At 55.2% G+C, this 23,059-nt stretch overlaps 6 protein-coding genes and 2 non-coding genes across 8 annotated transcripts; 4 read left to right on the forward strand and 4 right to left on the reverse strand.

Moving 5' to 3' along the window:
• Positions 1-611: 611 nt before the first annotated feature.
• ColSpa_07830 (uncharacterized protein) lies at positions 612-3,911 on the forward strand (the record flags this gene model as incomplete). The annotated part of the gene is made up of 2 exons (XM_049274042.1): positions 612-1,977; positions 2,029-3,911. 2 exons carry the CDS (start codon positions 612-614, stop codon positions 3,909-3,911), a joined length of 3,249 nt encoding a protein of 1,082 aa, XP_049129999.1.
• A 209-nt stretch (positions 3,912-4,120) lies between these two features.
• On the reverse strand, positions 4,121-5,225 carry ColSpa_07831 (coiled-coil domain-containing protein 25; the record flags this gene model as incomplete). Its single annotated transcript, XM_049274043.1, has 4 exons — positions 4,121-4,267; positions 4,450-4,854; positions 5,021-5,055; positions 5,153-5,225. The coding sequence occupies 4 exons, from the start codon at positions 5,223-5,225 to the stop codon at positions 4,121-4,123; spliced, it is 660 nt and encodes a 219-aa protein (XP_049130000.1).
• Positions 5,226-5,986: 761 nt separating this feature from the next.
• ColSpa_tRNA_207 lies at positions 5,987-6,058 on the forward strand. The gene has a single exon. It is a non-coding gene; the product is annotated as a tRNA-Thr (tRNA).
• Positions 6,059-6,231: 173 nt separating this feature from the next.
• ColSpa_07832 (putative phosphoketolase 1) lies at positions 6,232-9,017 on the reverse strand (the record flags this gene model as incomplete). The annotated part of the gene is made up of 8 exons (XM_049274044.1): positions 6,232-6,266; positions 6,319-6,997; positions 7,048-7,812; positions 7,861-8,170; positions 8,219-8,371; positions 8,423-8,660; positions 8,713-8,787; positions 8,855-9,017. The coding sequence occupies 8 exons, from the start codon at positions 9,015-9,017 to the stop codon at positions 6,232-6,234; spliced, it is 2,418 nt and encodes an 805-aa protein (XP_049130001.1).
• Positions 9,018-10,819: 1,802 nt separating this feature from the next.
• ColSpa_07833 (catalase-1) lies at positions 10,820-13,155 on the forward strand (the record flags this gene model as incomplete). Its single annotated transcript, XM_049274045.1, has 4 exons — positions 10,820-11,047; positions 11,101-11,422; positions 11,478-11,724; positions 11,757-13,155. 4 exons carry the CDS (start codon positions 10,820-10,822, stop codon positions 13,153-13,155), a joined length of 2,196 nt encoding a protein of 731 aa, XP_049130002.1.
• A 299-nt stretch (positions 13,156-13,454) lies between these two features.
• Positions 13,455-14,384, reverse strand: ColSpa_07834 (uncharacterized protein; the record flags this gene model as incomplete). The annotated part of the gene is made up of 1 exon (XM_049274046.1): positions 13,455-14,384. One exon carries the CDS (start codon positions 14,382-14,384, stop codon positions 13,455-13,457), a length of 930 nt encoding a protein of 309 aa, XP_049130003.1.
• Positions 14,385-15,568: 1,184 nt separating this feature from the next.
• On the forward strand, positions 15,569-16,480 carry ColSpa_07835 (uncharacterized protein; the record flags this gene model as incomplete). Its single annotated transcript, XM_049274047.1, has 2 exons — positions 15,569-15,580; positions 15,821-16,480. 2 exons carry the CDS (start codon positions 15,569-15,571, stop codon positions 16,478-16,480), a joined length of 672 nt encoding a protein of 223 aa, XP_049130004.1.
• Positions 16,481-22,546: 6,066 nt separating this feature from the next.
• On the reverse strand, positions 22,547-22,619 carry ColSpa_tRNA_211. Its single transcript has one exon. It is a non-coding gene; the product is annotated as a tRNA-Lys (tRNA).
• Between the last annotated feature and the right edge of the window lie 440 nt (positions 22,620-23,059).

Raw genomic sequence — 23,059 nt, forward strand, 5'->3', positions numbered from 1 at the left:
AGAGACCCAAAGACTCACAAAAATCGTTTCATCGGGCAGCCCTTGCTCCATTTTCTCCTCAACCCACCGACGTCGCACCTCGCCTCTCAGGTGAGGGCGGTCCTCACTGCCCTTAGTCGTCACCCGCATCAACCGTCGACATGGAGGGAATCCGTACCACCGGTGGTTTCATGCAGCGACGTCTAAGTCGTCTGTACAATGACACAAAAAAGTCTTCAGACTTTGTCCAGGAGCCTGCCAAGGCCCCCGAAGACCCCGAGATCAAGTCCCTGTTCAGGAAACTGCGCATCCAGAAGGACCGTGTATCTGTCTGGGGCCTCGAATGGACCGATCCTAACCAGTCAGATGAGATTGACAGCTCACTGTCAAAGGCCGGCTTGAGTGAGGTAGTCCACAGCATTCTGTCGAGAGTCCGGGAAACTCTGTCCGAGTTGGATGCCTTGTGGAAGAGCTATACGAATCCCCTCGGCAGCGTATCAGAAAAGTCGGCTGGAGACCGCAAGACTCCGTTCGTAACATGGGACAAGGCAGTATTCGCCGATGCCATCGCCGACCTCACCCAGTCGGTTGACACGCTTTACGACCTTTCCAGAACCCGCTCCTCAGGTCACATGTCATCACGCTCCAAGCTCGAAAAGTCCATGGCTTCCACCGAGGAGCTGAGGCCTTTCGAGTCCACCAGGATGCAGACGCCTCAGCAGATCGACCCGGCGACGCTGACCAACATTCGCTCCATGCAAGCAGAGCCCATGACCGAGTCCAGAGCCAATTTCCCGCCGAGAGACATTGTCTTTATGAGCAAACAGGCCTGGTCAGAGTTGTCACAGCACATCGGTCGTCAGCCGTTTGCGCCGCTGTTGTTGGAATACGCAACGTTCGATTCCATCTACTCGGTCACGGGCATCATGCCGCCCATGTCACGCTTCGAGAAACTGTCAGCCGGCTTGCAGCAGGATTCGCAGAGGGCCCCGGGTACCTGGATCGGCCTTCCACGGCTGTTGGGCTACTTTGAGGATCTGGAGCATTCCCGGCTTGGACTGGTTTACCATTTCCCGCCCAACTTTAACGCAGTCTCCTTTGAGAACTTCACCCAAAACCCGCTCTACAATGTTTGCACCCTTGCCGATCTTCTCTCGCGGCCGGACTTCGAGCCGACCTTGGAAGCCAAGTTCCGTTTGGCCTCGAACCTCGTCAATACCGTGTTCGACTTGCACGCTCGTGGTATCACCCACGGCTGCATCATCGACAAGAATGTGTCCTTTTGTAACATGGCCACCCCGGACCTCACGACGGGCCCCGGCGAGGTGGACATCCGCCGGCCCCTGATCTCATCTTTTGATCTGTTCCCAGACGCGCCATCAGATGAGGAGCCGGTTTCGCCATCGCTTCCTCTGTTCCGTCATCCCTTGGACCCTCGCACGACGCCGGCATCTCCGATCAACGACAAGATGGACTCTCGAATTCTTGACCTGTACTCCCTGGCCATGGTTCTGCTGTCTATTGGACTATGGACCAAGCTTGAGAACCTTGTACCCGACCCGTCTCAGCCTATTTCCGAGTCGATCCTTAATCAACTTGGAATTCGCTGCTCCTCCATGTACAAGAGGGCTGTCGAAACTTGCTGGAACGCCGTTGATACGCAGCTCCAAGGAGTTGCCACCGACGAGGAGCTTCTTTCCGCTGTACAAGTGACTGTGACGCGCTGCCTCGATTCATGCGCGATCCTCGACAATATGAATTCTCTCGAAGATCGCCTTAACCTTGACCTTGGCAGGAAGACATCTTCTCCTGTTGGGACCCCTACCAGACAGAGCACATCTGGACCTTCAAAGGACACACAGGCCTCTCGCCCGTCTGTCGACACACATCGCTCCTCATTCGACACCAAAGCCCCCGTCTCGCAACCCAGCCCCGCCCGCCGCTCGTATCCTTCAGCCGCGGAGGAGAAGCGGCAGCTTGCTAGAAAAGAAGCTGGAGGTGAGTCAGGCCCACGGCTCTGGTGTACTTTGCACACTAACCATATGACAGCCGCCCCGGCAGAGCTGCCTGCTGAGACAAAGTCTGCCAAGCCGCCTTCGTCCAAGACCCGGCTTTATCCTCAAATCCCGCTGCCTCCGGATGCCGTGGAGAGGTGGAACACGTTTGTGATGCCCCAAGTCAACCAGGCCTTGCGCCATTTCTATCGAAAGCACCGCGAAGAATCAGTTGAAGTATCCCTTGAGTCCATCGGCAGCTCCCCGACAAGAACACAGCCGACCGTTCTGGTTGTGTGTACCTCTGTCGGCAAGGTCAAGGCCATTCTGACACGCAAGTTGGGCGAGCTGTTTGACGGCAAGTCTGGGTTTGGCTTGAAGGTGTGCAAGGGACAGGTCATGAGGTCGCGGAAACAGCCAGGCGATGTCAAACGAAGCGCAGCACACGACGAAGATGAAGAGGGCGCTGTCAAAGCTGCTAACCCCGACTTCCAAGCGCGCCCCAGTAACGGCGCCAGTATTGGAGCTTGGGTGGGGGACCGCCACCTGCCGCCCGTTAGCTTGGGCGGCCTTGTTATGGTGGATGATAAGCCGTACGGAATGACGGTTCATCACATGTTGGATGACCCCGAAGAAATCTACAAGCACACCAAGGCACAGGATCCGGCGATGCGGAGCATGGCGAGGGACACGGATGATGTGCGGTTCGACTGGTACGCAGAGTCGTCGGCGGAAAGCAGCAGCGGAGATGACTATGCTTGCGAGTTTTCCGAATCCGAGTCGGAAGCGTATTCGGAGACGGACGTCACCAGCGAGGCCTCCGACGAGAGCGACGATGAGTCGGAAGGCGAGTACGACCAGCCTGGCGACATTCCTGGGGTTGAACCGGGTTGCGGGGATGGTTATATTATTACGCAGCCCGCCATGGACGACGTTGACGAAGAGTTTTATCCTTCGGAGGAGACAGCAAATGAGGACCACCTGGATAGTTTCACCGTCGGAGAGGTTTACGCATCGAGCGGGATCAAGCGCAGGGAGCAGAACGGCCTGATCCACGAAATCGACTGGGCCTTGTTTGAGTTCACGCCCGAGAGGTTGCCCGAGGATAACACCATCCCTCGGATACAGAGCAAGCAGCTGTCACCGTCGTACGGAAAGTTTCCATCGAAGCACGGCAAGGTCATGCACCCCATGACCGTGGCGCCGACATCCGCGCTGCCGGGCTTGGAGGTGCAGTGCATGGCTCGCACGAGCGGCTTGCAGACGGGGCTCATCCTCCCCGCCCTCACGAGCGTCAAAATCTTTGGACGGGTGACGCCCAGTCACACGTACCAAGTCAGCAGTGCCGCCACCGAGACGCCTACCGAGCTGGCCGGTGACGGCAAGAAGCTGCCCATGGGCATACCCGGAGACAGCGGTGCTTGGGTCATTGAGCGTGCCCACGGCCGTGTTTGCGGACATGTTTTGGCGTGGAGTGGGCGGAAGCGCGTTGCCTACATCTGTCCGATGGACGTGATGCTTCTCGACATCGCGGAGGCGCTCGAGGCCCGGGAAGTCGGGTTGCCGGGTGGCGAGCCGGTGGTCAGCCTCCGGGATCGACACGAAGAGGAGGAAGATGAGGGCACCTACAGGGACGACGAGCCTTCCTCGTCGCCCTTCTTGGACCCCAGGGATGACGATGATCTGGATGAGGTGTCGGAGGAGGGGGATGACGACGACGACCTGCCGGTACTCGTCAGGTCACGCGCGCCCCCACGAGGGCGGAGCGAGGGCAAGCAAGAACAAGAAAAGGGAGAAGAAGAGCAGCAGCATCAGAAGAAAGAAGGCGGCTCGGAGGAGCGGGAAAAGTTTGCTTCGGGCGACAACCATGATTTATCGCGCAGAATGGAGTCTATGGGCATCGGCAGGAGTCGTATGGGCATTGGCATGTGCAGCTGACTGGCTGAGGGCCTGGGGGTGCGCCCCGGCCTTGGAATACCCCTTTTTTGAGTAGATGGCGCTAATGAAGTGACGAGGCACAAGTAATCAACGCATTCCAATGAGCAGTCCGAGTAACGTTATTTGCAGTTCAGTATCGGGGACGGGGACGGCGGGTTCGGTTTGACGAGTTGAATTTGGAAAAACTGTAAACAACAGATGCAGACGCGCTACATAAAGTCGTCCTCCCAGTCGGCGTCGCGGTTCTGGTTGCTCGTCGACTCCATGTTCTCCTCGGTGAAGATTTCATCGTAGGCATGCTCCTTCTGCCACTTCTTCTCCTTGCGCTCCTGCGCGATGCGGGCCTCTTCTCGTTTCTGCGGGATGTCAGTAAGCCCACTAGTGAACGTGTGTAGTTTAAGGGTGATGGAAATCTAGCAAGGCGTGGAAAGAGGGAAGGAAGAAGTCGGCTCGGATCGACGATGGGAGAAAAGGGGGAACAGAAATGGAATGATAGCAAGAGGGAAAGAAAAAAGAAGAGAACAAAAAGAAAACATACCCTCGCAAGAATATTCGCCTGGTCCCTCTTCCTGAGCTCCTTGAGGCGGTCCTCCTTCTCCTGCTTGAGGTCGGGCTTCTTCTCGACCTTTGTCTTGTTGAGGCGGTTGACGATGGGGTTCTCGCGCTGGGGGACAAGGATCTTCTTGACCTTGCGGGGGTCCTTGAAGGAGACCTGCCCGACCTCCATGCTGCCGTCCTTTTTGAGGTTGGACCAGGGCGTGTAGATGACGGTGACGTTGTCCTTCTTGTTGCCCTCGATGGAGTTGGCCTTTGTGAGCTGCGCGAGGTCGACGAGGAGCGGCTCGGGGATGGCATCCCACGTCATCGGGGACGTCGTCGAGGGGTCCTTTGGGTCGGGCAGGCGGAGGTAGATGTGGGCCGACGAGAGCTTGTCAGCGTGGAACTGGGGGTGGGTGTCAGTGGGTGGTGTTGTGAGACGTTTGTGTGAGATGATGTGTGAGGGTGGTGGATAAGAGGGAGGTGAGTGAGTGAGTGAGATGGAATGCGTACCCTGGTGAGAGTCAGTATAGATCCGCCATGGGTGAAGGGGAACGGGCGACGAACCAGACGTCCTCCTCCCAGCCGTACTTGATCAGTTCCTCATCTGTTTCCCGCAGTCAGTCCATCCGCTCGGCTGAACGATTGCCTCCCTCTCTCAGCGCGTGTGCGCCCTTCTCCCCCGCGGACGAAGCACCACGTACTCTCAAACTTGTCCTTGCCGACGTAGATGAAGGCGGCCGGGTCCACCGCCTTGGAGGTGAAGTAGTAGACCATCGTGAGGAGGGAGGGGGGGTGTGCAACGCCGTCCGTCACGTCCGCTTGGTTGCCGTTGCTCGCTGTCGTTTGCTTGCGCGCGTGCAGGTGTCTTTCTGGTGCTGTCTCGAGCCGCGGGGGGGTCGGTCTGGCGGGTGTGGTTTTGCGACGCGGAAAGGAGAAATTTCGAGGTGGGGGTGGGGCGAGGCTCAAGTACTTATGGACTAACATAATCCTGGATACCCAGGCTGATACGTGCGTGACACGGGGGTAATGCCGATAGTGAGTAAGTAGCGTCCCTCGAGCACGGAACCGCAACCATGTGAACTTGACATCCCGTCAAGTTGCCGGCGGCGCGGCAGTCAAATAGCAAAGGTGTGAGCGAGGCCCGGTCTGACTTTTGCCTAGCGTGATGAGTTGCATCCTCTGACAACGACTTGCATTATGGAATTTATTCTACGTATTTGCTGGTGAACTCAGAAGAGAAAGCCTACGGCTCGTTGACCCAGCACCAATCCCCAAAGTCTAACGGTTCAATTCTCTAGCGGGTTGCTGTTGCGCCGCTCACTGGAATCCGATCGGCGCCGGGCTAAGACAGCGCGATCGGCAGGACGGGATCCCAAACGCACGCACTCCCCCAAACTTCTCTTGATCCCCTCAGAGAAGCTGGCACGATCCCGTCTTCGCCAACCTCATCGCCGGCATCCCACGAACCCACCCAAGATTGTGTCCCCCACTTTCCATCTCGCTACATATTCTTCCTCATCTGGCCAGGAAAGCAAGCCTTGTTGGCTCAGTGGTAAAGCGTCTCACTAGTAATGAGAAGATCGGCGGTTCGATTCCGCCACGAGGCATAACCTCGGACAGTCCAGCTGTCCACGACACCTTTTGCTTTTTTTTGTTCACTGTTTGTTTGACTTTGGATAAGTTCATCACTTTCATCGGCACTTTGGTCGTTTGGTCTTTTGGTCTCAGGACGTCTCAATTAGTCTGTCTAATATCTATCATGGCTCGTATATCATAACGCTTAAAACTTGGCAGTGTCGTAAATGTCATCGGGGTCTGCAATTGTCAGTAAACAATCAAAGTCAAAAAAGGGAAACGAATCACATACCTTTGCCGTGCTCCATGATGAATTCCCGAATCTCCTTCACCTTGGTTTCAACCTCCTTGATCTTGTCATCAAGGCTGGCCTTGACCTTCTCATTCACCTTGGCGCCTCCTTTCAACGCCCGGAGCGCGACGTCGTATCGGCTCACGCCGTTGAGAAGCATCATGTCAAACGGCGTCGTTGTGCTACCCTCCTCGCGGTACCCATCGACCGTCATCCTGTCCAAGTTGGGCCGTCCAAACAACAGGCCCTGCAGCTCGGTCGGGTAGCCGTGGTAGTTGAAGCATACGGCCCGGTCCGCGGTGAAGATCTCCTCGAACGCCTTGGTCGACAGCGCATGCGGGTGCTTGGCCTCTGCCTTGAGAACCATGAGGTCCGTGACGTTGACGACGCGCACGCGAAGCTCCGGCACCAGGGTGCGCAGCAGCTCCGCGGCTTTGACGACCTCGAAGGTGAGCTCCACGCCAAGTCCCACAATCACCACGTCTGGGTCCGCGCCGCCGTCGGTGGATGCGAAGGGCCACGTGCCCGCACCGAGGCGGCAGTGCTCTTCGGCGGCGTCTGCGTCTAGGTAGTTCGCTGTGGGCTGCTTGGACCCGATGACGAGGTTGACGTAGTTCTTGGACTTGAGGCAGTGGTGGACGGTGCTTAGGAAGCAGTTGGCGTCAGGCGGGAGGTAGACCTGTGTGTGTAAGTCAATGCGCCCGGTTGAGGGCGAGATGAGGAGCTTACTCGTGCGGCCTGGGCCTTGAGGTTGAGAACTGCTCCGATGAAGGAGGGGTTCTGGTGTGAGAATCCATTGTGCTCCTGACGAGTCCACGTGCTGGTCTCAATGTAGTTGATGGATGCCAGGTCTCCGCGCCACTTGACCTGCTTGGCAATCTTGTTGAACTTGGCATACTGCACCATCATCGTGTGGACGATGCCCAAGAAAGACTCGTAGCTGGGGAACAGGCCGACGCGGCCCGTGAGAGTGTATCCCTGCATGAAGCCCTGGCAGCAGTGCTCCGAGAGGATCTCAATAACCCTGCCGCCTTGGTTGCGCGAGTACTGGTCCCACTGGAAGTTGCGGCCGGTGTGATCCAGCACGGCGTCGAGCTTGTTGCTTTCCAGCTCGTCGGGCGAGAACATGCGGAAGCTGTGCGGATTCTCCTGCATCACCTTATCCAGAAGCTTTCCCGTCACCTTCATGCAGCTGTCCTGCTCACCGGGGTTAACTGCAAGCGGCTTCCAGTCGGGGAGTTTGAGGCCGATGTACGGGTCGTAGGTGGCTTTGAGCTGGCCGAGCTTCTTGGCGGCGTTCTTGGGGATCGCTCCGAGAACGCTCTCGGTCGGCTTGCCTTCCGAAAGGAGGTTTTCAATGTCGTAGCTCGACAGCCAGTCACGCAGCTTTCCGAGATGAACCTCGTCGGAGCCGGCCTTAGCCAAGGGAACCTGATGGGACTTATAGGAGCCTTCAACAATGACTCCATCCACCTCTTTTGGTCCAGTCCATCCCTAAACAAGTCAGCGTGTGATCATGCAATCTGTAAAAGGTGAGCCCACCTTGGGAGTGCGCAGAGCAATCATCGGCCATCGCGGCTTGGCAATGGCCTCACCGGAGCGGGCAGCCTTTTGGATCTTCTTGACCTCGGCCACCGCCCATTCCAGGGCGCTGGAGAGGTCGGTGTTGATGTCTTCAAGGTCCTCGACAATGCACACCTGGTACCCGTAGCCGGAGAACAGGGCGGTAATCTCCTTGTCATCCATACATCCAAAGATGGTGCGCTCGCTAATCTTGAAGCCGTTGATGTGGAGAATGGGAATCACAGCGCCCGACTCCTTGGGGTCGAGGTACTTGATGGCATGCCATGCACTAGGACTCATCAGCATGATTCTCCTCTACACGAGAACACGGACTTACCCAGCAGTAGGACCGCTCTCAGCCTCACCGTCACCGACAACGCAGGTCACGATGAGATCTGGGTTGTCCATGACGGCGCCAAACGACACGGACAGGGCGTAGCCAAGCTCACCGCCTTCGTGGATCGAGCCAGGTGTCTCGGAGTTTATGTGACTAAGGCATGTTAGCGCACGGCCACGACCGACACGACGACAATATCCTTACCTCGGGAAGCCTCCGGGGACGGAGAACCTCGTGATGAGGTTGTGCAGGCCCTGCTTGCTGACATCGTACTCGCCAGGGTAGAACCTCTCGAGAGAGCCTTCAAGCCACAGGGCCGCCAGAGCCGCGGGGGCGCCATGGCCCGGGCCAATGACATAAATCATGTCCATATCATGGTTGCGAATAAGTCGGTTAAGGTGGGACCATACCAGAATGAGACCGGGACAGGTACCCCAGTGACCTGACGCGTTGTTAGGGGATCGTCCCAAAGGGACATTAAGGTGTGGACTCACCCAGCAGCCGGGGCTTGATATGCTCGAACTTCAATTCTGACTCCAAGAGCACGTTGTCGCGCAGAAAGATCATCGCTGGGGCTTGTCAGCTGCGAACGAGCGGCAGATCTGGCGGCGGATGGAGTGGGTAAGATCGCCTTACCAGCAGCAATATAGCAGGCAGCATTCTGGAAGTCGCGCAGAGACTTTGCATCTTTTTCGTCCAAAGGCTTCTTATCCCTCTTGACGATGAGGTCGAGGATGTTGTCGGGGAGGTGAGAGGGAAGAGGCGGCGGGTTCGCCTCTTGGAGGACCTGGCCAGCCATATTGACGACGGACGGGATGGGATGTGCGTGATGTTCGAACGATTTGGCGCTGGGGTGTATCCGTGCCTGAACGTGGGAAATACAGATTTGCGTTCGTCCGTAGTCTCGGTCCGGCTCCGATGAGGTTGGGTTGAGCACCTATGTACTGCAAGGGTAGCTGACAATGATGTAGTAGATGAACTGGGATCTGAGCGACAGGATGCAAAGCCGTTTGATTCGCGGTTCAAGATATGTCTCAACCGGAAGCCGCGGCGAGATGGTGACTGCTCAAACAATCCGATAAATGGTTTCGCGCAGTATCAAGAGTAGCGTAGACGAACAGCTAGCTAGTTGTAAGCTAGACCGGAGTCTGGACCGTTGCGGTGCCGGTGAGGCGGGAAGTGGGTTCGTGTGACGGCGATCGGTGAGGTCTATGACGTCGGCGCTCAACCAAACGGGAGCGAAGGCACACAAACACGGAAGTGGGAACAACGGGGAGATGGTGGATACTCGGAGATGTCACTGCTTCAAGTTGGCAAGAAGTTTCGAGCTCTACAATGTTCGACTTGGTTTGCACAAACCCCGAGTGCTACCTTAAGTACGCGACGATGCCCGTGTATGGCATCTAGAGTCAGCCTACTTGCTGCAATGACGGGAATCATACCTGTCAAGTCAAGGTCGGTAGAACGTGAAGCTTGGCAGGGAATAACATCTAGCCGTTGCACTTGCTACTCCATATTGCGTGCAATTTGGATCATGCAGATGTCACTCCCACGTTGGCTGTCAATCGAACTCTGTTGAGACGGTAGCATTGAATGGGGGCCAAGGTAGGTACTGCGAAGGGACTGCCGGATCGAGGATGGGGGCTCCAACGTAAGAGCTGCAACAAATGGATACCGAGGAGATGGGCTTTTCGGAATCAGAGCCCCCTCCCGGTCTGGGTCGATGAAAGTGCATCTCGATGAATTACCGGGCCATGATCTCACCTGTGTTGCAAATTGTCGAATGAGGCGCGTCTTGTTACCAATGGCTTCGCTGCACATGCAGGTGGAGGAGGAAAAGAGAAAGAAGCTTGGGCTATTGAGGGGCAATCGAGGGGCATCTGGATCTAAAGGGGTACGTACTCCCAGAGTTTGGCGAGTGGCCCGCTTTATCACCTGGTGTGCCTGGCATGACGGGCTACCATTGGACAGCAAACTGGAGCATCTGCTCCTCTTCTCCACTTCCCGGACCATACGTCCGACTGGCAAGGCAGGCATGGACAGGGGCGCATGCTGTTTTGGGACGCGGCGACTTGGAGCTCTGACATCAACATGGCGAAATCGCGATGCGCCTGCGCTTTCTTTGATCTCTCTACACCAAACAATCCCACACATTCTGCTTCTGCTACCGCCGTGTCTGTCTCTTTCCACCACGCTCCTCGCCCAAGCAAACCAGGCTAGCGCACATCCACCATAACTGCCGTGGTACTCGAGAAATGTCCCGCCAATGGAGCTCCCTTCTGAAGCACGGCCCCTTGCCTGTTGAGGGGCGACTATCGTTGTTCTCGACTGGTTTGTGAGCATATGGTTGACGTCAGGCATCGCCAGTAGATCGACTTCAGTGTGCTGCTCGAGCAACAGGACATGGATCAAAGGTTGACGGCCCAATGGCAACACTTGCTTTATAAAGACTGGGTTGACTGGGGGGTTTGAGGAGGTGCCCGCTTCTTGATCTTTTGATTTCAACTTCCTTGTCTTCCCCCGGGTCTCAGATTTCTTATTTCTTGCCTCTCTTCTCTCCTCGTACAAGCCATTCCTCCTTTCCCAGTCTTCTATTTCAAGATGGCAAGCATTGTTCCTGATACCCTAAAGAAAGCCGGAAACGTAGTCATGGGCCAATCAAACAAGAAGAACGCTCAGCTCGCTGAGAACATGGTTGAGCCTAACTCCAAGGCTCCCATGACCACCGACTTTGGAGTCAAGATCGAGAACACAGACGACTGGTTGAGAGTCACCAACAACGACCAGATTGGTCCCACGCTTCTCGAAGATCAAATCGGGAGAGAAAAGGTTCATCACGTCTACTGTCCAATACCCCCAAGAATGGTTACTAACGTCAGCAGATTCACCGCTTCGACCACGAGAGAATCCCCGAGCGAGTTGTCCACGCCAGAGGTGCTGGTGCCTTTGGTACATTCAGACTCTTCGAGAGTGCTGCAGACGTGAGCAACGCCGGCATTTTGACCGACACTTCGCGCGAGACTCCTCTGTTCCTCCGCTTTTCCACTGTCCTCGGTAGCAGAGGTAGTGCCGACACTGTCCGCGATGTTCGCGGGTTTGCTGTCAAGTTCTACACGGAGGAGGGCAACTGGGATCTTGTCGGGAACAACATTCCCGTCTTCTTCATCCAGGACGCCATAAAGTTCCCCGATGTTATCCATGCAGGTAAGTTGCCGTGTTGATACCTAATCTGGGAGCACAGTATACTGACCAAAACCAGGCAAGCCTGAACCTCAACTCGAGTTTCCCCAGGCCCAAAGTGCTCACGACAACTTCTGGGACTTCCAGTACCTGCACACTGAGGCCACTCACATGTTCTGCTGGGCCATGTCTGACCGCACCATTCCTCGTTCCTACAGAATGATGCAAGGTTTTGGAGTCAACACGTACACCCTGACTAACGACAAGGGCGAGCGCCACTTTGTCAAGTTCCATTTCACTCCCACACTTGGCGTTCACTCGCTCGTGTGGGATGAGGCCCTGAAGCTTGCTGGCCAAGACCCGACTTCCACCGCAAGGATCTGGCAGAGGCCATTGAGAACGGCGCCTACCCCAAGTGGAAGTTCGGTATCCAGGTTCTCCCTGAGTCTAAGGAGCATGACTTTGACTTCGACATCCTTGACGCCACAAAGGTGTGGCCTGAGGAGCTGATCCCCATCCGCTACGTCGGAGAGATGGAGCTTAACAAGAACCCCGACGAATACTTCACCCAAACCGAGCAGGTCGCCTTCTGCACCAGCCACGTCGTTCCCGGCATTGGCTTCTCCGACGACCCTCTCCTTCAAGGCCGCAACTTTTCTTACTTTGATACCCAAATTACTCGTCTAGGCATCAACTGGCAGGAGCTTCCTATCAACAAGCCCGTGTGCCCTGTCATGAACTTCAATAGAGATGGCCAGCACCGTCAAACTATTTCCAAGGGCAACGTCAACTACTGGCCCAACCGTCACGAGGCTGTCCCCCCCGCCAACCACTCCAAGGTCTCTGGTGCCTACGTTGACTTCGCCCAGAAGGTGGAGGGTATTAAGCAGCGCACCAAGAGCGCCAAGTTCAAGGAGCACTTCAGCCAGGCCCAGCTCTTTTTCAACAGTCTGTCTCCCATTGAGAAGATGCACGCTACGAACGCTTTTGCATTCGAGCTGGACCACTGCGAGGATCCCATTGTGTACGAGCGCATGTCTCAGCGTCTTGCTGACATTGACCTTGGCTTGGCCCAGTCTGTTGCTGAGATGGTTGGTGGCACCAAGCCCGAGAAGGCTGGCCGCGCCAACCACGGAAACACGGCTAAGGGTCTCAGCCAGTTGGAGTTCCTGCCCGAGACGCCCACCATTATGTCCCGCCGTGTTGCCATCATCATTGCTGACGGTTTCGACCCTGTTGCCTTCGGCGCCGCCAAGGCTGCTATCGCGGCTTCAATGGCCATTCCTATGGTGATTGGTACCCGTCGCTCGGAGATCTTCCCCGCAGGAGTTTCCAAGACAGCTGGTAAGGGTGTCATGCCCGCTCACCACCTCGAGGGCTTCAGGTCCACCATGGTTGATGCCATCTTCGTCCCCGGTGGCGAGGAATCTATCAAGACCTTAACCAAGAATGGCAGAGCCGTGCACTGGGTCCGCGAGGCGTTTGGTCACCTCAAGGCCATCGCTGCCACTGGCGAGGCTGTTGAATTTATCCGCACTGCTGTCACTCTGCCTGAGGTCACTCTGTCCAACGACAGCAACGTTGAGTCAAGTTACGGTGTCGTCACGATGAAGTCGTTTGCGCCGGAGAGCCTGAAGGAGACTGTCGAGATCGTCAAGAACGGCAAGGGATTCTTGGAGCAGTTCTTCTACACCATCGCTCAGCACCGCGTGTGGGCTCGTGAGCTGGACGGTCTTAGCACCCAGCTGGCGTACTAATTTGTCGGTTTAATGAAACGAAATGCGGATGGCGTTGGGAACTCAAAGGATGGGATATTTAGTATAATGACCAATTGATCATGACTTTCAAGTTGCCTTATTTGCCATGATAATTGCGCGTGATGAGTGAAGAGATACAATCTTCATCTATTGGAATCTCGATACCGAGAGCAATTTACTTACACTTACACCATGTTGCAAAATATTTATTTACCAACATGTACGAAAGTAATGGGACATTCTGTATCATCGACATGAATTTTTATTGAACACTCTCGGCTTCTACGGTTATTACAATATTATGCACTGGCAGCCGCGGTCGTCGTGGGAGCGGCAGTCGTCACAGCAGATGTTGGCGCTACCGTCCCCGAAGCCGTCGAGCTTCCACTTCCAGTTCCTCCGCCCTTGACCACGGTCGCCCTCACGACCTGGCCGAGAGTGTTGAAGACGATATTGACGAGCGAGCTGAGCGGTGCGTACTCGAACGTCTTCTGCACCAGACCATTGCCGAGGTCCTGCTGGTTCCCTGTGAAGGTCATGTTCTGCTGGTAGTTTCCGATGATGGTACTCAACGCGCCGGTGGCGCCGCTCGCAACCTCCTGGACAATGTTTCCGAGGTTGTCAATTAGGAAGTTGATCTTGGTGTCCCCGTTCACAATAGAGCCCAGCAGTCCGTCGACGGCGCCAATGACGTCGTCGACCACGTCGCCCACGGTGTCGAGAAGGTTGATGAGCAAGGGGTTCAGGTCGAGCGAGGCCAGGGTGCGGTTGACGATGTCAACGAGGTTGCCGAGGCGGATGACAAGCTCGAGCTCGGCCTCGACGTCGACGATGGTGATATTGACTTTTTCGATGCCGATCTGCACGCCGGCGTTGATGGTAACGAGCTTGGCGACCTCGGCGGCGAGGTTCACCTCCGCCGACAGGTTGTCGACGTCGAGCTCGATACGGCCGACGGAGAGCTGGGGGACCTTGAGGTAGACGTCTGCGGGCGGCGTGCTGGAGGGGGCGGAGGTTGTGCCGCCTCCGCCGTTGCCGCCGCCGGACGACGCCGTTCCCTGCGCGGTGGTTGGGGTTGGTGTAGGTGTTCCTGTGGCCTCTGGCGTCGATGGGGACTGCTGCTGCGCGGTGCTCGCCGTTGCCTCTGACGCGTCCGTCGCAGTTGGGGTCTGCGCCGCGACGAGGGCGACGAAGACCGCGAGCAGGAGGGAGAGGATGGAGGACCTCATCTTGAGACTGGGCACGTGGGACAAAGGAGTGTGTGGTGGGGTTTGAAAGGAGCGACGATGGGACACCAGGTGAGAGACTCGGGGAACACTGGTGAGCTGCAAGAGGGACTGCGCTCGCGACCGACTGGGCTCGCCCGGGGGATATAAGGCGGCATCGTGTGCGTGTGTGCCGGAATCAAATCAAGGTTGTCAATTTACCTCATTCTGCTTTCCTTCAACCCCCCTGCTCCATCGCGGAGTGCATCCAGCTTGTCAAGTCACTCATCTCCATGGCGCTCACACATGGGCATCCATTAGCATGCATCCATATCCCTGGCGGGGTCTGATGCAACGCGGCGTACCCCATATCTAGGGCGGGTATTGGCAACGGTTCCGTATGGGCGGTGTCCACCCCTTTTCTTTTTCCGGTTGGTCAGTCGACTATTCGTTCATCATAGCTGTTGGCCTTTCATAGTGATGCTTCGTTCTCATAGGAGAGTCGGATTGTGAGACAAGCATGAGCCCCATGACAGACTGCAAGCCACCGGGCCGAAGCCTGAGAGGGGGGGACCGCATGTGATGGGATGACAGAAAAACCTTGGAATATTCCATGTTCATACCCAGGTTCTAGGATGGGAAATGAGCAGACCAGAAGAATTGCCCGTTCTCCTCATGCGTGCAGTATGCGTTTTCTGGCCGTGTTGCATCGGAACCAAGCTTGACAAACACGGATGGGGGGAGGAGTGGATATGCTCCTGCGTGAACTTTTTTCGATGGTAGCCAGTCGGAGGATTCGCTGGGGACGGGGGCACAGCGTGCGGAGGCGGCTTCCCAGAGTGAGACCCGGCCGTCAACTTGGAAGTGGGAGAGATATGCCCTTGTCGGTGACAGCCCAAGGATGTTATGTCGGGGGAGAAGAGGGGAGGGGGTTGTACTATGGAGGGTGGTGTTCTCGATGCAGTGACGGCCCCCGAAGCCTTCATTCTTGTCATCACGCCCGGGACTTACACCCCTCCCCTCACATCTCTCGTGCCATCTCAGCCGAGTCGATCGGCCATACTTGTATCGTTGGGCCCCCGACATCGTCAGACCTCGCTCGTCCCCGCGGCCCCTTTGTTCAGTCCGTCTCACACATCACCAAACGGCCTATATCGGCCATTCATTCATTCTTTTCGAGACTACCCTCTCCTCCCCAAACCACCATGATGGCCCGCTTTGTGACCAGGGCATTCGCCCTCCTCACCCTTTCAACCCTCGCCCTTGCCCAGGACGAGCCCAAGGGCGACGGCTACTTCGGCTACGACCTGAAGCGCCGCGGCGACAATGAGTCTGCCGTGTACGAGACGGCAAACACCAAGACGGGCATTGACACGCTGAACCCCATCCCGGACGTCTACCTCAACGCCTCAGTGTCGGTCGGCGAGATCAGCATCGAGGTGCAGAACCTCACGGCCAAGGTCAACCTTGACGCCAAGGTCCTGAACCTGCTTCACTTCTCGGCCGGCGTCGACGCGAGCATCGACCGCGTCAAGCTGGGCATCTACAACGTCTCAGCCAAGGTCGAGCTCGAGGCGCGCCTGGAGAATGTGGTCAAGATGGTGGACGACGTGCTCACGAGCATCGACCTGAACCCCATCATCGCGACGCTCGGCGACACCGTCAGCGACATCGTCAACAAGACGACCGACGTCATCACGGACCCCGTCGAGAGCGCCGCCGGCTCGGTGGCGAAGCGCGACCTGACGTACCGCATCGAGAACAACATCCTCTACTCGGTCAACGACTTCTCCGGGCGGACGCACACGAACCGTGTGCTGGCCCAGAACGGCTCGCTGTACGACGTCTACCTGGACAACAGCGGCAACGAGAGCGGGTTGAAGATTGTGGGCTACTACAGCCGCGACATGACGTTCAGCGGCCACAACAAGACCATCACGGTCGACGGGCAGGTCAAGGAGTTTGAGCTGCAGTATCTGTATACGCCGTACCCCGGGCTGGAGGCGTTTAGCAACATCTACGTAGACACCACGGGCAGGGTCGTGAGGACCAAGATCGTAGCCGAGGCCGAGGGCGGGGGCACGGCGACGATTAGCAACGATGACGGGAACGATCTGTAGGAAGCGGTAGAACGCTCGGGGTTAGGGGTGCCGGATGAATCGAAAAGGCTTGGCCGTAATCACTTCCCACTGACATTTGCCTCCTGTTGTCCCACGAAAGTATCAGGCCCAAGCGATTTCAAACGTCCAAATGCCGTTGGGAGATGGTGAGGCGTGCCAGTCTGGAAGCGGACTTGCTTCCGATGGCTGGACCGTCCGATTCGAGCACCGGGAAGCCGCCTGTGGGACGCGGGTTATAGAAGAGACCAGGTATTGACCGGGGGGCATGCTCTCGAGCGTTGGCTATTTTTTTCTTCTTCTTTTCTTCTCCTGGTGGAAACGCGGTCAAAGCTACGTTCAAAGTAGACAGCGAGAGGTCCTGTCCGCGCGTACGTGGGCGACGAAGTGACGTTGAAGGCTTAACAGCGCTGATATCGCCTCATTAACACCTCTCGATTATACCCGACCCAACCCAGACTCAGGACCAAATCCTCCGCGCGCTCGCTGTAACATTCAGAGTTTTCGGGCTGAGCCTTTTGTGAGGGAACCGGGGGGAGGAGATCATTGCCCCCATCGGGGGAAGCGCACGGCGCGCGATGATACCCTTGTCCTCAGTCGTTTGCGGCGGGTTTTGTGGACGCTGTGGCGAGGCTGTGAGGTTTGGATGCGACTCTTCTCCGCTGCTGGGTGCAATTGCCGGCCGGAAGGGAGACTCAGGGTGACGCTGCCAAAGCCCACGGCAACAGGATGCGGGACCTTCAGCGTCACACCCGTCGAGTAGGACATGGACAATAAGACGCCCTGCGACTGCGACTGTGATGTGTCGCTGGCTTTGCTTATCTCGAACCATTTACACGTCTGATAACTCATCAGTGTTCTAGGCAGACTCGGCTGTCAAGAAAGAGACGGGGCGGTGATTTCGGTAGAGTTGGCGTCAACCGTTCAACGTTGGCGCTAGCATCCAAATGGCGGGATCGTCTAGCCCCTTAACACCGTCGACATGCGCTTTTCTCGATTCGCATTTAACCGCGAATCAAGGCCCACAAGTTCCAAGTAAGCTAAAATCTCGAACTTGAGGCCACTGCAGGAACCACTCCTGCTAACAGAGGAGGGCCCCTGTTATGGAGCAATCGTTTCGGCGAGTTGAAGAGCTGAATGGTTTGGATCTGCTCACTCCACCTGTAGGCGCGTTGGCTTCCTGCTAGGTATAAGTCCTAGGCGGAATCGACCCAGCCTGAGCCCACTGAGTAAGGAGATTATCGCGCAGTCAGGATAGAGTAAAGTGTCCACCACCCCCTCTTTGGGCCTTTTTCTCGAAGTCGATCGCGCGGTGCTACTCACGGCAATTGGCTAGACCAGATCTCGATAGACTCCGGGTGTTTGAGCTGGCAGATGCAGGAATCAAGGCAGAGGAAATTTGCCATGCTTCACCCCTGCGAATCTGGGCCTTTGGCGATGCCGCAGTGCTGCCATGCACAGGAGAAGGATGCCGGCTTTTTGGCTCGAGTCCATGGCCGGCAATGCGGCATGCAAGGGCAGTTGGACGGTCCAAAAGTCCAGGAGGGCGGGTGATGCGTAACCGCTCATGCGATGCGACCCTAAGATGTGATGGGGTTCGTCACTTCTGTACGGATAATGATTATATGAGCTGCTTCGCTATAGGGCCTCCCCTTTTGCTTTACATTGGGATGATCCGATACCGTTGCAGCAAACAAGTATGATGGCATTCTGGCAATATGAGGGATTGTATGCGGTCGCGGCATAATAGCCAGCACGAACCGGCGCGGCCTGTGTAGTCTCTCATTATGCTGCCCCTGCTGCGCCGCCCGTCCGCTCGTTTCGTCTCATCTCGGGAAAAGGGGAACCATGACCGGGTGCAACAGCCGTCGCTTAACAACTCTCTTTTTTTGAATCTGCCCCATTGTGTCGTCATTCGGATGGCAGTTTGACAATTTGGGATTCCCTGTCGACGATGCCTCTGGTTAGTCAATAGCGCACAGTCTTGCCTCGATGCCCCCATCCGTGTTGTGGCAGTCCCTCGCGAATAACTCTCCGCAGTGGCCCACGAGTCGTTTTTATGGGTAATATAAGGCCTTTTCCGCCTAAAGTTCAGAGCCTGATCGGTTCCGAGATTTCATCGGCCCGTGGCAGTCTCGTGGGTTCTCGGGATGCATGTACTGGCCTTTTAAGGGCGCCGGTACAGACCCCTTCTCTTATTGATGTAAGCTATATCGAGATATCTAAACAGCGCCCAGATGATCTGGTTTTGTACTGTCGTACGGAGAGATATGCAAAGAAGCATTCGAATCTATTTGATGTCCTTGTAGAGAAAGTCCCCATTAAGCGACCGACCAACTGCTTCATTACTAGAACCAGCGTATAGAGAAGGTTGTCGAGGCATAGGTCCACACTAATACCACTGGGTGCAGAATACCGCGACAGATCAGTGAAAATCTTCCGCTCGCTGTGCCGGTACTCTGACTTAGAGACAACCGCAAGGCGTACATTCCATACAGTTGAAGCAGGTAACCTTCGGGACGTTTCTATTTTAGAGGCATAGTCTCAGAGAAGAAATTATTATGCTTTTATAACCCGATCAAACACAGCGTAGACATCGTTGAATGCGACGTCACCGAAATTATTCCGAATGGCGATAAAATCATGCGGATTGAGGGGGTTGCGAGTGATGCATTGACACAAGCCCTTGGACGGTGTACAACACGGTGCCTAGGGAAAGCTTCAAATCAGAGCAACGTGAAGGAGGTAGCACGTCAGTGTTATGCTATTCAAGCGCGATACAGGTTAGCCATCACTTTGAAATTATTCGACCTGGCCGGAAAGCAGGTATCAACTTCCTTAATCACGACTTAAGCCCCGTAATCGCGACAAAGTCTTCATTTACGATATAAAAACTACTGAAGGGTTTTCAGAAAGGAACAATAGTCAGCTTTGTCTGGTTTGTCGCGCGGGAACTGGGTGTTCACGTTGACACATGTCGCTACTCTCCGGCACTTGCCTGAGGCCCTTATTGTCAGACGCCTGAACGGCAAGTAGGTAGAGAATCGGAAAAATACGGCTCCTGAACCAATTCGCATGCATATAGGGAGAGTTTCCATGGAAGTCCAACATGGCCATTCGTGTTGAGTCCTGTGACGATTGGTCAGTACGTTCAACGAGTTGAGGATGTCGTTCAGCGCAAATTGCGACTTGTGAACATACTATTCATCCGCTGCGACGCGTGCACGTATCGGAGTTTAGCCCCATAGCTGTTGCTATATTTCGCCGTGTGGAGCTTGGACGTGCTGAAGCCGGATTGGCATGATGCCGCGGCCGCCGAAACTGCTCGACAACCTCAGGTTGCATATTATCGGGGACACCCGTCATGACTAGATAGATTGGCAGAATTCTCATCAACTCCGTCATTCGAATAACAGCTCAACCAAAATTCATGTCTCTCAGCCCCGGCTCAGAAGTGTCGATCGTGTGTACTCGCAAACCCCTGTTGGGGCCCTGCTATCATCTTTAGGTTCTGAACTAAGCTGTGAACAGGCTGCAGCGATCGCCGCTTTGGGCGTTGATGTTTTGATCCATCCCATCGATACATTGATTACTCGCACTCAGTCACTCGCCTACAAAACGCACTACAAAAACGCCAATGGATCGTTTCACCGGTCCCTTTTCCAGGGGCTGTATCAGGGCTTCGGCCCGACATTAGTTACCGGCATGCCATCAGCTGCTGCGTTCTTCACTATCTATGAGGGCTTGAAGAAGGCCTCCAAAGACGCCAAAGCAGCGGGGTATCTCCAGGGTGTGCCTCTGCCAGTTCTCCATGGCGCCAGTAGTGCCGCTGCCGACCTCGTGGCCTGTGCCATTATTAATCCCGCGGAAGTTCTGAAGCAGAATGCGCAGGTATATCAACAAGACGAGGGGTCGCCCAAACGCCAGTCGCCCACGTTGAAAATGCTGAAAAGTTTTATGAAACAGCCCACAAAACTATGGACAGGATATACGGCTCTGGTAACGAGCAGCATACCCGGGACGTGCCTGACGTTTTTACTCTACGAGTCTCTGGCAGCAAGATTACTAAAAAGGCTGGATCAAAACAGCAGGCAAGGTCAAGGAAGCATAACGCAGCAGATCCAGGTTCACACACTCAGTGCGGGCCTCGCTGGTGCCTTTGCTTCCTTCCTTTTCGTCCCTGTTGACGTGGTGAAGACGAGGATGAGACTGGCAGCCGGGGCCCAAAAGCCACGTCCCCGTTTGTTATTTCCGACTTCAGTCGGAATCAAAGGGGATGTGATAAGACATGTTGAGCACACCCCACCTCGCACGGTCAGAGGCCCCTTGCGTGTAGCACGAGAAGTTTTCCGCACCGAGGGTGTTCGTGGCTTGTTCAGAGGGGGCACTCTAACATGCTTGGCGGCAGGCGTCGGGAGCGGGCTCGGTCTAGGAAGCTACGAAGGCTTCAAACATTACTTTAAGGGTTCTACGCAAGAACAAGAAGAGGCGTTATTGTAATCTACCGGTTGGAATATGAGATCTCAGCTCAGACGTGTGTAATATTAAACCTAGAGTAAAGTTCGCTTGGTAAGAGATGGCGTGGATTTCAAGGCTTTGAAAATGTGTAGGATATCGGCATCAAGGTTGCGCTCACCGCTCAATGTGAGTTTAGAGAAGATGGGTTTCCAAATGGGCTAGAATAGAAAGCAGATGGTTCGCATCTAATCAGATTTGTTTAGCTACTGCAATATCGAAATAAACACTCCCAGTCCCCGACTAACCATGTTTACAACACAAAATTAGAAAACCCAACTGCTACGCAGATACGATGAGCCGAGTTGTGATCCAAAAACCAGCCCGAATGTTCCCTAACAGCGCATCTATCAGGCAGAGCTTGTAATAACATTCACCTCATCGTCGAAAAGAGACTCAAGTCTCCGGTTAGGAATGGCGCATGTGCTCGCAGCTGTAGGACAAAACTTGACGCAAGCGATCAGGATCTCTATGTTGCAAACGTGGGGGGGCGGTTTGAGTTGACAATGAGAATTGCCTCAGTTCAGTGTGGTTTCTGCGTACACGTACTTGCTGCTCACCCAGTGGAACACGGGTTCCATCGTTGTATCGCAGTTGCTCATTTCAAGTCTTTCCGCGCTGTCTTGACAGAGCCGGAGTGTCTCATTGTCGTGGTGTTCAAGTTGGCGCGTACTCTCTGATTACTGTTCGAGCCAGTTGGGAAAGGGGTCATATATGGTCACCTGTGAAACGGATTGGTAGCTACTTATACTGATGTGAGGGTGCAGAGCCTGCAGGCGTTCTGTGATGACTACACCAGACTTCCGTGGTTCGTGGACTTTTCGATTCCCATCTCCCATCTTGTGTGCATGATGTTATAACATTGGCGCCACACGCGCTGCCTTCGCCGGCGCCGTCTTTCTTGACGGTCCTGCGGTCAGGCAAATGGGAAGGCATTCAGTGCCCGGAAATCATGTCCGCCACGCGGACGATTTGATGAGGTATCCAGGTGATGACGAATCCCGGTATGTGGGCATTTGCGGCACTTTCATTGAGGAAGCCACAAAGACCGACGTCGGGGACATCTGTTTGACAACCGTAGCAGTCGATGGGCATCTTAGACAGACGAGGACGGGTAGAGTGCCACCATGTCAAGATTCCGAGGAGACCTAACAGAGCATGAAGAGTGCCACCGAAGGCCATAAGGGTAGCCCATAGGAGAGTCAGCCTTTGTCGGTTACAGCAAGCCACGATTAGGCAGCTGAAGATGGCGTCAATGCACATGACAAACGCGAACATGAAGATCATTGCTGTGCATAGTTTGGTCCGCAGAGAACTGTAGGCCCAGATTTGCTGTTCTTGCTGCCGCATAATTGCGACTGGAGGGCTAAGGGGCTTAGATGGAGAGTTTCTGAGTGTTAAGACGCAAGGAGCTGAGAGAAAAAGCACTAGGGTTCCTGTTGCGAACGTTGGAATTTGAGGCGTACGTAGAAGGAGTTGATAATGCTACCCTGAAAAATTGACAAAAAGTAACTAACCCGTAAGAGTGGCTATACCAATCGCGGTGAGGATTTGAGCCTCACGCGGGGGTCGAACCCGCAACCTTGAGATTAAGAGTCTCACGCTCTACCGATTGAGCTAGCAAGGCGGGTCTTGTTTGATGACGGCCTTTCCAAAAACACAAAATATGAACCCTCCACCAAATCACTCCTTACCGAAAACTAGACATTGACTGCTCTGCGAATGGATCAACGCATATTTACAAGCAGCTGTGTCCGTTAATTTCACTGAAATCGAGCAATTTCGCTGTTTACACGTTTGTGCAGTAGCAGCAGCCTTCTCTCCGTGTGAGCCCTCGTCCAAGGCTGCCTACCTTAGCTTTGGACTCAAGGCAGTAGCCCTTTCGGTTTGCTTTGCCTTGCGAATAGGGCATGTGACGAAATCACTCTAAGTTGTCGCCGATTCTGGCCGGCCAATATGCATATACCTTAGTCATTAAAATCGGGCGCATCCACTAGCGCTCGTTTGAAGATCTTGAAAGTTTTCTCCTATTGACGATGCGACAAGAACTCCGAATTCGTTACTAGC

Source organism: Colletotrichum spaethianum, assembly GCF_022836535.1.
Source record: "Colletotrichum spaethianum MAFF 239500 DNA, contig20, whole genome shotgun sequence".
Classification (NCBI taxonomy): Eukaryota; Fungi; Ascomycota; class Sordariomycetes; order Glomerellales; family Glomerellaceae; genus Colletotrichum; species Colletotrichum spaethianum.